We start from the raw sequence: 16,051 nt of genomic DNA, 5'->3' as shown, positions 1-16,051 counted from the left end.
CCAAGACCCTCTACTCGGTTAAGGATGTTTGCTTTGATGTTTCCATGATTCATGTACACTCTTTTTTTATAAACGTCTATTTTTTAGTTGAGGCTGGGCCGTTCTTATTTTTGGAGCAAGGCTGAAAATGTTCTTACATTTCCTGTAACCTCGCTCCCATGACCTACAGGAGCTTACTTCAAGAGTCATGTCTTATCCTATCTTTCTTTTCTCTCCGATATGTCAAATCTTTGAGCGTTATAATATCCGTTCTATCTTTCACGGTGATAGTATGAAGCGTGATTAGCATGACTTTTTTTATCTATTATTAGAGCCAAGAGATTTTGGCAGAAGTATAACTACGATTTCCCGTTTATAAAACTGCATGTTCGATGTTCATTATCTACTAAAAATAAACGGGAATATTATTATTTTATTGCTTGCTATATGGCCTGCAAACAGGCTCTGTTTGCCGGGGATGGGGATTTTGAGCTACAGGAATTGCTCAGAGAACCATTCGCTATATGCGAACATATGTTCGAGATTTCTTCCCTATTGTACTCTGCCCTGATTCTAGTTCAGGTGCAAAGCATGACCGATTGTAAGAACTGTTTGTAATCCCATTTATATTAGATTCTTCGTTTATTCAAAGTGTTATTGGCTAAAGGGCTGTTTGATAAGGGGCAGGCCTTTAAGCCATCGTGAAAGACACGGCGCTTTAGTAATGGCTGGCGTCAGGCTTACGTATCACAGCAGTAGCTCTGTCAAAGAGACTAAATCCATAGAAAATTCTGTACTCACTAGATACTAGAGTAACAATAATTTCTACCCTCTGTACTTGTAGGGCATGGTGGCTCTGATGAACGCTGCTTTGGACCCGCTGATAGACGCCTTCGTGGGTGAGCTGGATCAGCTATTGTACCGCATGCACAGCGAGGACTTTAGCAGGTGAGCACGTGATGTATGCATGCACAGCGAGGACTTTACCAGGCCAGCACGTGACGTATGCATGCACACCGAGGACTTTAGCAGGTGAGCACGTGATATACCGCATGTACACCGAGGACTCTAGCTGGCTAACACGTGATATACCGCATGTACACCGAGGACTTTAGCAGGTGAGCATGTGATATACCGCATGAACACCGAGGACTTTACCAGGCTAGCACGTGGACTCTAGCAGGACTTTAGCAGGTGAGCACGTAATGTATGCATGCACACCGAGGACTTTAGCAGGTGAGCACGTGATGTGTGAATTCACACAGAAGACTTTACCAGGCTAGCACGTGATATACCGCATGTACACCGAGGACTTTAGCAGGCTAGAACGTGATATACCTCATGTACACCGAGGACTTTGGCAGGTGAGCATGTGATATACCGCATGTACACCGAGGACTTTAGCTGGCTAACACGTGATATACCGCATGTACACCGAGGACTTTAGCAGGTGAGCACGTGATGTATGCATGCATACCGAGGACTTTAGCAGGTGAGCACGTGATATACCGTATGCACACTGAGGACTTTAGCAGGTGAGCACGTGATATACCGCATGCACACTGAGGACTTTAGCAGGTGAGCACGTGATATACCGCATGCACACTGAGTACTTAAGCAGGTGAGCACGTGATATACCGCATGTACACTAAGGACTTAAGCAGGTGAGCACGTGATATACCGCATGCACACTGAGGACTTTAGCAGGTGAGCACGTGATGTATGCATGCACACTGAGGACTTTAGCAGGTGAGCAGGTGATATACCGCATGCACACTGAGGACTTAAGCAGGTGAGCACGTGATATACCGCATGCACAGCGAGGACTTAAGCAGGTGAGCACGTGATGTATGCATGCATACCGAGGACTTTAGCAGGTGAGCAGGTGATATACCGCATGCACACTGAGGACTTAAGCAGGTGAGCACGTGATATACCGCATGCACAGCGAGGACTTTAGCAGGTGAGCACGTGATACACCGCATGTACACTAAGGACTTAAACAGGCTAGCACGTGATATACCGCATGTACACCGAGGACTTTAGCAGGTTAGCACTTGATGTATGCATGCACACTGAGGACTTAAACAGGCTAGCACGTGATATACCGCATGCACACCGAGGACTTTAGCAGGTGAGCACGTGATGTATGCATGCATACCAAGGACTTTAGCAGGTGAGCACGTGATATACCGCATGCACACTGGGGACTTAAACAGGCTAGCACGTGATATACCGCATGTACACCGAGGACTTTAGCAGGTGAGCACGTGATGTATGCATGCATACCAAGGACTTTAGCAGGTGAGCACGTGATATACCGCATGCACACTGAGGACTTTAGCAGGTGAGCACGTGATGTATGCATGCACACTGAGGACTTTAGCAGGTGAGCACGTGATATACCGCATGCACACTGAGGACTTTAGCAGGTGAACACGTGATGTACCGCATGCACACTGAGGACTGTCCTTTCCCAATTTACAGTATTACTTGTATCTATGAATGGGCCGAACTACACGAACCTCCGACTAGTCGCAAAAAGATTTAAAGAAATCAATTCTAAATGACATCCTAAAATGTAATCCTTAGACAGAGTATACAAATATATTGTAAGAAACTGTTTCTCAAAATCAGCAATCGGATTCTTTTGTTATTCATGAATGCACCGAAAAAAAAAAACTAGTGGAACATTCATCAAATGCATTCTTTTTATTAAAGGAATTCCATTATTAATTCTAGGAGTCCTTCAAACCTTACACTAAAACATGTAGAATCATCCAGAACAGCTGAAATTCGCTGAACGTGAAGCACAAGGGACCCTTCAATACGTAATTATCGGGTTCAAAAATCGCAAATAACGTAATATATCGCAGCCTCAAGATCGCAAATAACACAAAATCGCAAATAACGTAATATATCGCAGCCTCAAGATCGCAAATAACACAAAATCGCAATCTAAAAGTCACAAATACTGTCTAGTGGGCGTTTAAAACGTAGCATAATAACGCGTGTGAGATAGAGGGTGAAATATCACTGGACTTGGCCAACAGGGATAGAAGACGTAGCGAGCGAGACGTGAAACTGATATAACAGTTCTATAAAATCCTGGTTATAGTAGACAAATATGATGCCTAACTCCAAGTTTTAGGGCTTATTTTCCGTGCGTCAAATCAAGCATACCAAGCAGAAACAAAGTGCATTTTTATGTATTTTTACCGAATTACCAAATTTACCAGAAATTTTGATAAATGGCGCAATATGCAACCCCTGTACACTACTCACTGTGGATAAGGCCTCGAGGTGACCGACGCACGCAAGTCTCTGTAACGTTTCTGTCTCACTGGAGAACGCAAGCAAGGTTCTTTAACTCTTCTGTCTCACTGGAGAGCGCATGCAAGGCTATGTAAATTCCTCTGAGTCACTGGAGAGCGCAAGCAAGGCTCTGTAGTCCTTGTGTCTTACTCAAGTGCGCATGTAAGTCTTTGTTATTCTTGTTTCTTACTCAAGAGGTTTGGTCTATGTTGGTCAGACGCCGATCGCTCCAGGTTAAATACGCACTTTAATGCACTTTTAAAAAACGATTGACTTATTAATCGACTGGAAGATTCGCTGTTTTTGTAGAGCGCTTAATTTGTATGGTTTTCTCCCAATTGCTTTCTTTCTTTTAAATATTTTACTATTTTAAAGTCGTCTGTTGTTTTCCATCCTTTTTTTTCCTTTTTTCATCCTGAAAAGTGTGTCTAACAGAATACTCCTAAAAGCAGTGCTCTGCTGTCTAACAGAATTCTCCTAAAAGCAGTGCTCTGCTGTCGGGGAAATGTGTCCCACGTGACAATTCCAGGAACAGTGAACCCCACCCTCCCCGGTTCTTCGCCCCGTAAAAATAATTTCTCAGAGCAGAGGGATTTTAAGCCTAACATTCACAATTCCGCGGGATGTTGTAGCGGGAGATCCAGATTTATTTGGAATTACACAAAAGCATTCCAATTAGTAAGATATAGGCAGTCGTGTAATATTGGATGACACGTAACTTCACGGGCTTAAAGAGGCAGTCGCACTGGTAGCGGTATTTTCCAAGAATGCTACCGTCACCAATCCAGCACAGAGAAAAACTACTGGACACTATCTAAAAGCTGTTGGATTGTCTTCTTGTGAGTAAATTTGGTGAGTAAAAACGGATTTCACATCCACACACTCTTTCAGCCGTCTATTTCGCTCTCAAGAAATGGCGATTCCACGGTGTATTTTCACTTTGAAACGAACGTGTGATTGCCTCTTTAAATGTAGAATGCCCTAGAATGGGAATTGTTTCTAGTCGTTTCAATTTAAGACCAGCGGTCTGAGTTCGTAGAGATTTCTCGGAAAAATGAAGTTTGGGTGCCCTAGCTCAAAATTAAACTGGTAATAGGTATGGGTGACCATGGTATCCTGTGAAAGTTTGAAGCAATTTGGATAAATATTTTTGGCGATAGAAGCCGAAAAGTAATTTTTCGTCTCCCGCACCCGGATTTGAGACAATTTCGTGGTTGTTAGAAAAAGACTTAAAACCGGTTCGCAACGCGTGATAAAACAACTGCAGCTTATATAAACCTAAAGAATGGATAATAAGGAACTCATCAGTCTAACTTTCGTCTCGCCCCTAAATACTTTATATGACTGATATTAATATTCAGTTAAAAATTACTATTATTTTGACATTCGTCTTTTGATTATTTGAAATGATCTGCAAATAAATGAATTTTATTCTCTTTAAAAACTCGCATTTAAGTGTAGGACGATATATTTTTTTGTAAATTCTTGATTGCTTAAGGTATGTGCTCTATCTGTGAATATTTAACAAAACAGGAAATGCCAACAGAGAAGGGGAAGAGAAGAGAAGTTGGAAATAATATCGTATGCTAGCATGTCAAATTTCAGCATATTCTTTCTGGAAACAAAATAAAATACCCGCAATAATTGATCACGCTACTGTCATACAAAGTGTTTTATGCATGTATTCTAGAAAGGCGCAAAATTGGATAATTAAGCGGGGGCCATTTGTTTGTTTTTTGATATTTAGTTTAATTGATTGGGAAGAATTGAGAAAAATTATTTTGTAGAAATCCATCATCTTCTATTTTGCCCTTCGAACAGATGCTTTTTTTCTTATATTACCCTGCAAACAGAGACCCAGGTAACAGAACCTTTACCTCATGTTTCTCGGACTTAAAAGTCGCAGTTTTGGCTAGTCGCTCTTTTAACACAAATTCAAACAAACAACGCGAAAACCCAGAGACGCGAATCGCAAGTACGAAAATAAAGATAATTAACAGCTTTGCTAGCATTTTACTTGTTTTGTTTGCAAACTAACAACTTGAATTGGACTAAAACCATAGAAGATCGATTGACGTCGGTGACTAAGGCGCATGCGAACGCTCAACCCACATCGAAGACTTTTCTGAAAGTACAAGCTTATATATACTTTACGGCTCTACTAAGCTGCAACCGGAAGTTGAACACCGGAAGTTTACAGGATAACTGTGTTGCAAAAGCACAAAAAGACCATAAAAAGTATACGGATGATCGATCCCACCATCCAACCATTCAACCGTCCGGCGATCGAGTGACAGAGAAGTACCTCCAATAACTCGTAAATGCTTTGCAAGCATTCACGAGTTAAAAAGTAGAAATTTCACTGGAAGAAGTACGTTTCCATTTTTAGTCAACCTTTTCATATTCAAAAAGGCTGGTGTTGTTTTCTCGTTCGAAAATGAAACTGATGACAATCTCGCGTGAAAAAGTTTCTAAAATAATACAGTTGTTTGCTTTTTAAGATAAAAAAAAAAAGAAATTGTCTCTTACTCAAAAAAGGTGATATAGGTGTCATACCTATATCGAGTACGTTAATCACCTTGGAATTTAAGTTGAGCTTATACAGGTCTTCTTTTCTTTTCCAGCACGTCTTTGGCCAAACACACTAGTTCATCAGACACACCGTGCTCAGGATATATCAAGCAAGTGGAGGTTGGTACGCATGCGCGTCTGTGGTCTTCCGCTTACCACGCTATTTGTTTATTAGTACATATGACAATATTGCTTCTTCGTGTTACATGGGGATATTGATCACGCTAGGAACCAGCTTTTCGAGAAAATAGATTTAGCAGTCACGATTGGAGGCAGGGGTGCTATGTTAACGATAATCGTCTCTTTACCTATGCTATATCTGCCTTCAGGATTTTATTCAAGGCATCCAGAGAAGGCACCTCTCGATGTTTGAATGCACAGATCTCGTGCTTGAACGGTAAGTCTCTAGGCTGGCCTTGGCCAACTCCCAAGCCTTGAGCCTGTAGGTACCGAAGCCCTGACATATGATGGTCATGAGATATAGCCTACATTTCCCCTCAGTCGTGAGCCCGTAGTTAGCGAGCCAATCCGAGCGACTGTTCTTATGAAGTTCCCTTGACGTATGATAGTCATGAGATATAACCTACATTTCTCCTCAGCCTCGAGCCCGTAGTTAGCGAGCCAATCAGAGCAAGCCTTCTTATGAAGTTCCTTTGAAGTATACTGCTAATGAGATATATTCCCCCTCAGCCTTGAGCCTGTTGCCTGCCGTGTTCTGGAGATATTCGTGTGTCACGCAAGCCTGCTCAGACCCATTGGCGAGGGTGGCAAGCTTAAGTTAGCTGCTGACATGGCCCAGGTATGACGACAAACTCATGCTATCCGACATCGTCGTGCTCTCACCGAACGAACTATATGTTGGCCTAGGGGTAGAGGGTACATTGATATTAGCAACAGAAGATAGAGAAAAGAAATGCTAGAAAAGGGCAGAGAAACTCTTGACTCTTGAAAGCCTCTCAGTTACTGCCACTGGAATGACTAAATTTGATACCTGCCATTATTTTTAAGAGGTTCAAATGTAGTATTAGGTTTTTTACAGGATTTGTATCTTGCTTTTCTTGCTCTAGATCGAGTTTGCTGTGGGCCCATTGTGCCGGAAGGTGTCTGATCTCGGCAAACCCTACAAGTTGCTCAGATCCTTCAGGTACCTTACGATAGCAACTTTAATTATGTTCAATTGATCTGGATCTATACTTACGATCTATAACCTAATGAAAGGCAGCTTTGACATGAAACTACTTGAACTGGAATAATCAGTACCAGTTTAGAAGTTGTCTTGACTAGACATGCTCCCCAGCCGCTAAATGCTTCTTAGCTTGGTATACTGCGTCTGTCTCTTTTTAGGCCCCTGCTATTCCAGACTTCCCCTAAAATTGTGGATAACCCCGCCCTCGGTGAGAGCCTCCCATACAGTGTAGTATTACACTATCTATTCTCGCGTGCACCTAGCGAACTCAAGTCTCCTCATGAGGTGAGTGGCATGTGTGCTTAACCCGTGTGTATCCACTCTTTTTCTGTGGTTCCTACCATATGTTTAAAAATTCAAATTTCTAAGCACCTACCATAAACGATGCGCAATCTGCAGCTCAGCTTGTCTTTGCTCAGTGTTACCACCAGGAAGAGTTTTGCTAATCTTGCGTTCATTTGTCTCAGGTTGCCGGATGGACGCTAAGCTTCTACTCCAATTGGTTGGATGATCACAAGTCGGAGGGCGAGCGACTTGCTCTGATCCGGTGAGCATTATCACTACAATAGATTTTTTGCAGTTAGAAAGACAATATTTGGGAGGCCTGTGGTTTTACACCAAACAGAGGCTCAAACAGAAATGTTTTTGCAGGGATACTAATATATAGGTTTAGCACTGCCTAAAAGCGGAGCCAGCTTATTACCATATTTTCATATGGAGAATCTTTGTGCAGCTTAGCGGTCTGACCCCCTAAAGAAAAAAGTTTCTAGACTAGAATTTCTTTTGAGGATGAAAAAAAAACATAACAATATCTGCTCGAGAATTCCCCAAGCAAACACCAAGGTTTTCAAAACTCAATGAACGCACAAAAATAATGTTTTATTTAAAAACGCAAAAGACAATTAAAAAACTTCACAACAGCGCACGCTCATGGAGCCATTCCAGTGCACGTCAGCGCGCACAGAAAACTGTGAAAAACTGGCTTCAAATTCCAACCAATATTTATTTCATCATTCATGTTGGTTCATCTATTTGGACTTATTTTGCGATTTCCTATTTACCTGGGACACGTTTTTAGCCCGAAGAAGAATATTTTTTAGTGTTAAAAGGTAAAGTTCGTGGGAATTCACAGGGTTGTTGACTGATGATGCACGAATTCCCCTTGCACGACACCGCGACAGGTGAAGAAGTCAAGCTGATGATATTCCCAGGTTGTAAAAGTACAAAACAGTTTCTTAGACAGACGCATATTTCAAATTCTCATTTTCATACAGCCGTTTGACTGGCTTATCAGTTGCATTTTTTTAATTAAATACTTTTTCTTGTCAATTCGTTTCTGCAATCATGCATTCCATTATTTGTTTGTCGAAAGTCAGAGAATAGGCTTAATTCCCCCCCATGTTTTTCAAGTCTCCCCCCGGTTCTTGCTGGAACTAGTCTCTCATTGGTTTAGAGTGATCAATCAATTAGCTGGCCTGGTTGCTTGAGCTGGTCATGGGAGTGGTACAGATAGCTGACAGCGTGTGTCATGACGTCATTGACCACAATTTTTACTTTGTCACTTAGGTTATGACCAATTTCTATACCTACGGCTCCGCTGGCTCCGCTATGAAGTATGCTGCTGTCTTGAGTGTTCTGTTGTTTACTTGCTTTTGGCGGGAAAAAGAAGTGTGCATGCCCGTTTTAGCCTATCTTTGGTGTAAAACCACAGGCCTTCCAAGTATTGTAATTTTAATTGCGAAAAGGTCTTTCTACTAGAAACCGGATATTACTTTTATGGACCACTTTTAACAGTCATGATATTTAAATGGACTGTACAGCAACGCCTCACAAAAACATTTGCCACATCCCCAGACTGAGAGGCACATACTCTCCAACATCACCAACTGCAGTGCAGCATTCACACACTATGATACACCTCCACTCTAACAATGCAATCTGTAGCATAACATTCACACACTGACACACTTCGACTCAGACTACTTTCTAGCATTTCACTTGATACATTTTATTTAAACAAACATATCCCCCACCCACCCTGCACTCAGACAATTCCTATCCAAAATCTCCTTCTTCCTAAATTTCTTCTCCCTATTCCCCCCCCCCCCCCCCCTCCATGAACACACAATCCCATCCAGAACTACCTCCCACACAATTCAAACCACTCACACTTTATTTATGTATTTGTGGCTGATTCCCTTCAGGGGTACCCTTGAGGCTTATGCCCAGTCCATCAGGTCACGTGGCGAAAAGGAATATGCGGAGGTCTATCCCATCATGCTGTGCATACTTCAAGAAGGAAGCAAGTCACTGGAGGGTGTGTGAATCGAGTCCATAGTTTTGTTCATTGAAGTCTGTAAAAGCAATTCGAAGGCCCTTTTACTGAAGAACTTCGCTGCACACGAGTAACCGGAGGGTGTATAGAAGCAGCTCAGGGTTTACTGGTGAAGATGGTAAAAGGAGGTCGACTGCTGTTGAACTAAAGGTGATGGCGCTGATGCCTCAAGCGGGAAGCAAGTGGAAGGAGATCGAAAGGAGGAGCATGAATTCAAAAGGTAGACATTCGTAGTAGCCTTCTTTAAATTAGATCTACAGTCTTAAACGATTAAATGTATTTAGTACCAGAGTTGTTAGGGAGAGGCAATGTAACATTTTATCGAGAACAGGGGGAAGTGGAAGGCTGGAGGGATTACAAGAATTTGTAGCCATCACAAACAAGATACAAAAAATTGTGAGGTTTTATTTGTTTCATATCATCGATAAATCGGCTAAGATTATCATCGCCCATCAAATTACTGATCTCATAAATCAGTCCATGGCAATGGACTGATTTGTGAGGTTTTATTTGTTTCATATCATCGATAAATCGGCTAAGATTATCATCGCCCATCAAATCACTGATCTCATAAATCAGGTCATGGCAATGCTCTAAAAATGTATAAAAATTAAATTATTTGTATGTTAGACCAGGGAAATGAATTGAATATAAATAAACTATAGATATATAGAATTTCCTAATCATATTATATACCAGTAGGTCTCCCAGACTAACCCTTATACCAACCCAGACTAACTCTTATACCCAGTAGGTCACCAAGACTAACACTTATACCCACCAAGACTAACCCTTATACCCACCCAGACTAACCCTTATACCCACAAAGACTAACCCTTATACCCACCCAGACTAACCCTTATACCCAGTAGGTCACCAAGACTCACACTTACACACACCCAGACTAACCCTTATACCCACCCAGACTCACCCTTATACCCACCCAGACTAAACCTTATACCCACCCAGACTAACCCTTATACCCACCCAGACTAACCCTTATACCCACCAAGACTAACCCTTATACCCACCCAGACTAACCCTTATACCCACCAAAACTAACCCTTATACCCACCCAGACTAACCCTTATACCCACCAAGACTAACCCTTATACCCACCAAGACTAACCCTTATACCCACCAAGACTAACCCTTATACCCACCAAGACTAACCCTTATACCCACCCAGACTAACCCTTATACCCACCAAGACTAACCCTTATACCCACCAAGACTAACCCTTATACCCACCCAGACTAACCCTTATACCCAGTGGGTCACCAAGACTAACCGTTATTCCCACCCAGACTAACCCTTATACCCACCAAAACTAACCCTTATACCCACCCAGACTAACCGTTATACCCACCAAAACTAACCCTTATACCCACCCAGACTAACCCTTATACCCACCAAGACTAACCCTTATACCCACCCAGACTAACCCTTATACCCACCAAGACTAACCCTTATACCCACCAAGACTAACCCTTATACCCACCCAGACTAACCCTTATACCCACCCAGACTAACCCTTATACCCACCCAGACTAACCCTTATACCCACCCAGACTAACCCTTATACCCACCCAGACTAACCCTCATACCCACCCAGACTAACCGTTATACCCACCAAAACTAACCCTTATACCCACCCAGACTAACCCTTATACCCACCCAGACTAACCCTTATACCCACCCAGACTAACCCTTATACCCACCAAGACTAACCCTTATACCCACCCAGACTAACCCTTATACCCACCAAGACTAACCCTTATACCCACCCAGACTAACCCTTATACCCACCAAGACTAACCCTTATACTCACCAAGACTAACCCTTATACCCAGTGGGTCACCAAGACTAACCCTTATACCCACCCAGACTAACCCTTATACCCACCCAGACTAACCCTTATACCCACCAAGACTTACCCTTATACCCACCAAGACTTACCCTTATACCCACCAAGACTAACCCTTATACCCACCCAGACTAACCCTTACACCCACCCAGACTAACCCTTATACCCACCAAAACTAACCCTTATACCCACCAAGACTAACCCTTATACCCACCAAGACTAACCCTTATACCCACCAAGACTAACCCTTATACCCACCCAGACTAACCCTTATACCCACCAAGACTTACCCTTATACCCACCCAGACTAAACCTTATACCCACCAAGACTAACCCTTATACCCACAAAGACTAACCCTTATACCCACCAAAACTAACCCTTATACCCACCCAGACTAACCCTTATACCCAGTAGGTCACCAAGACTAACCCTTATACCCACCAAAACTAACCCTTATACCCACCCAGACTAACCGTTATTTCCACCAAAACTAACCCTTATTCCCACCCAGACTAACCCTTATACCCACCCAGACTAACCCTTATACCCACCCAGATTAACCCTTATACCCAGTAGGTCACCAAGACTAACCCTTATACCCACCAAGACTAACCCTTATACCCACCCAGACTAACCCTTATACCCACCAAAACTAACCCTTATACCCACCCAGACTAACCCTTATACCCACCAAGACTAACCCTTATACCCACCAAAACTAACCCTTATACCCACCAAGACTAACCCTTATACCCACCCAGACTAACCCTTATACCCACCAAAACTAACCCTTATACCCACCCAGACTAACCCTTATACCCACCAAGACTAACCCTTATACCCACCAAGACTAACCCTTATACCCACCAAGACTAACCCTTATACCCACCCAGACTAACCCTTATACCCACCCAGACTAACCCTTATACCAACCCAGACTAACCCTTATACCCACCCAGACTAACCCTTATACCAACCCAGACTAACCCTTATACCAACCCAGACTAACCCTTATACCCACCCAGACTAACCCTTATACCAACCCAGACTAACCCTTATTCCCACCCAGACTAACCCTTATACCAACCCAGACTAACCCTTATACCCAGTAGGTCACCAAGACTAACCCTTATACCCACCAAGACTTACCCTTATACCCACCAAGACTAACCCTTATACCCACAAAGACTAACCCTTATACCCACCCAGACTAACCCTTATACCCACCAAGACTAACCCTTATACCCGCCAAGACTAACCCTTATACCCGGTAGGTTACCAAGACTAACCCTTATACCCACCAAGACTAACCCTTATACCCACCCAGACTAACCCTTATACCCACCCAGACTAACCCTTATACCTACCCAGACTAACCCTTATACCCACCCAGACTAACCCTTATACCTACCCAGACTAACCCTTATACCAAGTAGGTCACCAAGAAAAACTCTTATACCCACCAAGACTAACCCTTATACCCACCCAGACTAACCCTTATACCCACAAAGACTAACCCTTATACCCACCAAGACTAACCCTTATACCCACCAAGACTTACCCTTATACCCGCAAAGACTAGCCCTTATACACAGTAGGTCACCAAGACTAACCTTTATACCTACCAAGACTAACACTTATACTCAGCAGGTCACCAAGACTAACACTTATACCTAGTAGGTCACCAAGACTAACCCTTATACTCCATTTCTGTTTACCCACTTCTGACCTTTGTTCCCCCACTACCTTTATCCTTCTCCCTCTACCCTTGCTCCTCCAATTGATCTACCCATTTATCTTTTCTCTCTTCTCCCCCCCCCCCCCCCCCCCCCATCCTGGCTCTTCCCTCATTCCTTATTCCCATACTTCCCTCGTCGACACCGATGACTACCAGTTTTTTAATTGATTTACCCATGCTTTCGTCCCTACCCTCACGGTGTGTTTGCCTCCACGCTCCTACCCTTTCTAGACCCTACTGTACTGTGTGGTACCAATTCTTCACTGGGTATTTTTATCTGAACTGTGGCCCACGGGCCATCTTATGACGTCCCCTAAAATTTTATTCTCCCCCTTCTTGCCATGCCTTACTCTTTCAAAGGAATGCGTTTATCGTGAGGCACCTAACACGAGCTCTCGCTTGTCATAATAGTGCCACATGCCCGGTGATCACGGCTACTTGAACATGCTCGATTCGCACCATTGATCTTTTGAACGGTGTCTGCAGAGCAAAAGTAAACAATCGGATCATGTCGTGCGATTTAAACGGACGCACGCGCGTGCCCTGTGAATCATTTTACAACCCCTTTATCATAAAAACTCACTCTTGCTATCCAGACGGTCATAATAGTGTTATTACTCTTGTGCAACTCGACCCCAAAACTGTTTTTATTCTTTAAACAATTAAGCTCTACCGTCAACTAGTGTGTCTTTATAATCTTAATGACAAAGGGTTTTGTTTTCTCGAGGTATATACCACTTGCCTGCTTGCCTAGGCAACCGCGGGTCCCTCGTGATTTTTAGAGTAAACTGTCTTTAAAAGCCAATAAATCGGCGCATTGTTGAGCTCTCGATCTACTTTGGCGTGCTGGGGATCATGCTAAGTTTTCACTTGTGGCTAAAGTTTTTGCGCTGTCTTTTCGCTAGCGAGTACGATGCTATACGCTGGTTCTTTATTGTGTAGCATGTTGCGTGCTGGGAAAAAAGAATAGAGAGAATTACATGAATATAAAACACATCGCTGTGGGCGAAAGAAACATCATGGAATAAATTTCAATCCAAGATTTTTATAAATTTAAATGCTGTTCTAGTTGTTGGCAACTCAATTTGATTGCTCTCAAGACCTCATTTATTACTACGTATTTTAATTAGCTCTCGCCTTTTCTCAAGCTTATTGTTTCTCGATCAATAAACGTGTCCGTAATTTATTTTAGTTATTCACAGATAATTATAAGACTTGGTAAGGAAAGCAGCTCTTCATTAGGCTATGTCTTTCCTCAATACCTCATTTAATTATGCCATTAATTTTCGATATTCGCAAATATAACAATTAGACTGGGAAGTGAATGTAGCCCAGCAAACGCTTTATACCTATCCATGTACAAGTGCATATCGGAGAAGTAAAAGTGTACTTGTTGTTGACCTGTTTATAAGCGCCGTACACGCCTGCTCGCGTGGCTAAACCGGCAACACAACTGTGTTTTGAATTCAGCAACGCTCGTCTCTAACACCCGCACGCTTTCGGTGACTGGTGGCCGCTAAAGCATGACTGTACCTATCTAAAGCCTTACGATTAATATTTATTTATTAGCTTTTGGCGTAGCTCGTGGTATTGTTAGTCTACCGGTTGCTCTTGTAGCAACTGTTAGAGATGTCATTCTGTTGCTCTTGCTTGCACCTGTCCCGGTGTTGCGATTGTGTGAAGGTATTTGCTTGTTTTCTTGCTGAACAGCGGGATTGTTCTCGCTTGAGAGCCTCTTAGGACGCAATTCATATCTCACATCCAAGATAATCTAGAATGTGTTTAGAAGTACTTTTCTTAGGCCTCTATTTACTGCACTTTTGTAAACATGAATGCAAACACAGCTTTGCTAAAGTGTTAACCTTTTGATGTACTGCTATATTTAATTTACTTTGTGAAGGCTCTGATGTTATTCCTTCTGTATTCGGAGTTTGGTCGAGCGGGAAAGCGCGTGCGGGAAACGTGTATCCTCGACAAGATGAACAAAATAAGCCTCTCGAAATTAAACCATCAAAGGCAGGTATTTCGGCTTGCCGTACAAGTGGCAATCGGTGTGTGAGAACTAATTAGCGCTAACACACTACAGAAAGGGGCATTCTAATTAAGGGCTTATCGGCGGTGCATACATCCGAGTGATTGATCATTCTGTTGTGCAATATCGCATACTTTAGGGCTTCTCCCTCTTTTTCCTATTCCGGTCTTCTTTCTTTAACTTGCCACATATCTTTGAATAACTATGTTTTTTTTTTCCTGAAATGTAAAAATATAATTAATCTTTGACAATTCGAATGTTCAAATACCATTCTTTTTGTTTTGTTGTTCCCCTCACTCGCTAATCTTCTGAAGTTACTATACAATTTATCCTGAATGGCTATCAATTCAGCAATCCAAAGTCATCGAGATCCGAATATAAGCTTCTTTCCGCGGGTATCAATGCCCAATACTATAATCTGGTCAAAGAAGAAGAATGTTTAAAAAAAAAACATGTAATTTGAAATAACGTAAACTTAAGATTGGTTCCATTCTTTTCATTCAAATTATAAATGTTGTCAATAAATGCCAAAAAGTATACCATCAATTTTTTTAACGATTCGCTGTCAGGGTGCAACGTCCGAAACCCAGAACGAAAACAGTTAGTACTGTACTTGGTAACTGTGACGCGTCAGTATTCACCGTTACGAAATACGCCGCACGAATATAACACGTCTTGAACGAGTATTCAGAGTAATGTGCATTTTTTCCCTGAAAACCACCTGAGACTCAAAAAAAGAAATCGAGACGAGATACTGAAGATGGCATTGAGTGACGTTTTAATTTGCAAAATTTGCTCTCAGTTTAATAATAAAATACCAAGGCTAAAAAAAACTTTTTTTTCAAGGCTTATATCATACACATTAAAATATTGAATGTTTCTTCAGCTGTTTGTACTTTTTGTTTAAGTTAAATCAAGACTTGTTGTGAGCACTCGCGGTGGTTTAATGTACGAGTGAGCCCATAGGGCCTATGGGATCCTTACGGTCTACTCACACTTCCCGTTATATTTGGTTTAGAGATCGAGG

The 16,051-nt window shown here is 42.3% G+C and overlaps 1 protein-coding gene across 3 annotated transcripts in view; it reads left to right on the top strand.

The window, feature by feature from the left end:
• LOC5515185 (conserved oligomeric Golgi complex subunit 5) overlaps nt 1-10,061 on the top strand; it is a 44,224-nt gene extending 34,163 nt beyond the window's left edge. The window contains exons 18-26 of one of the 3 annotated variants that reach the window (XM_048731994.1): nt 824-927; nt 5,919-5,985; nt 6,195-6,262; nt 6,556-6,664; nt 6,933-7,009; nt 7,210-7,336; nt 7,519-7,598; nt 8,618-8,664; nt 9,256-9,297. In XM_048731994.1, coding sequence (XP_048587951.1) covers nt 824-927; nt 5,919-5,985; nt 6,195-6,262; nt 6,556-6,664; nt 6,933-7,009; nt 7,210-7,336; nt 7,519-7,598; nt 8,618-8,624 — 639 coding nt within the window. In that variant the 3' untranslated portion in view covers nt 8,625-8,664; nt 9,256-9,297. Of the gene's footprint in view, nt 1-823; nt 928-5,918; nt 5,986-6,194; nt 6,263-6,297; nt 6,365-6,555; nt 6,665-6,932; nt 7,010-7,209; nt 7,337-7,518; nt 7,599-8,617; nt 8,665-9,255 lie in introns of those variants that run through there. The other 2 variants (XM_048731989.1, XM_048732000.1) reach the window with 2 other exon arrangements.
• The last annotated feature ends 5,990 nt before the right edge of the window (nt 10,062-16,051 follow it).

This window comes from Nematostella vectensis, chromosome 1 (genome assembly GCF_932526225.1).
Source record: "Nematostella vectensis chromosome 1, jaNemVect1.1, whole genome shotgun sequence".
NCBI lineage: Eukaryota > Metazoa > Cnidaria > Anthozoa > Actiniaria > Edwardsiidae > Nematostella > Nematostella vectensis.
The sequence above is the reverse complement of the archived record's forward strand: the minus strand, read 5'-3'. Positions and strand labels throughout refer to the sequence as shown.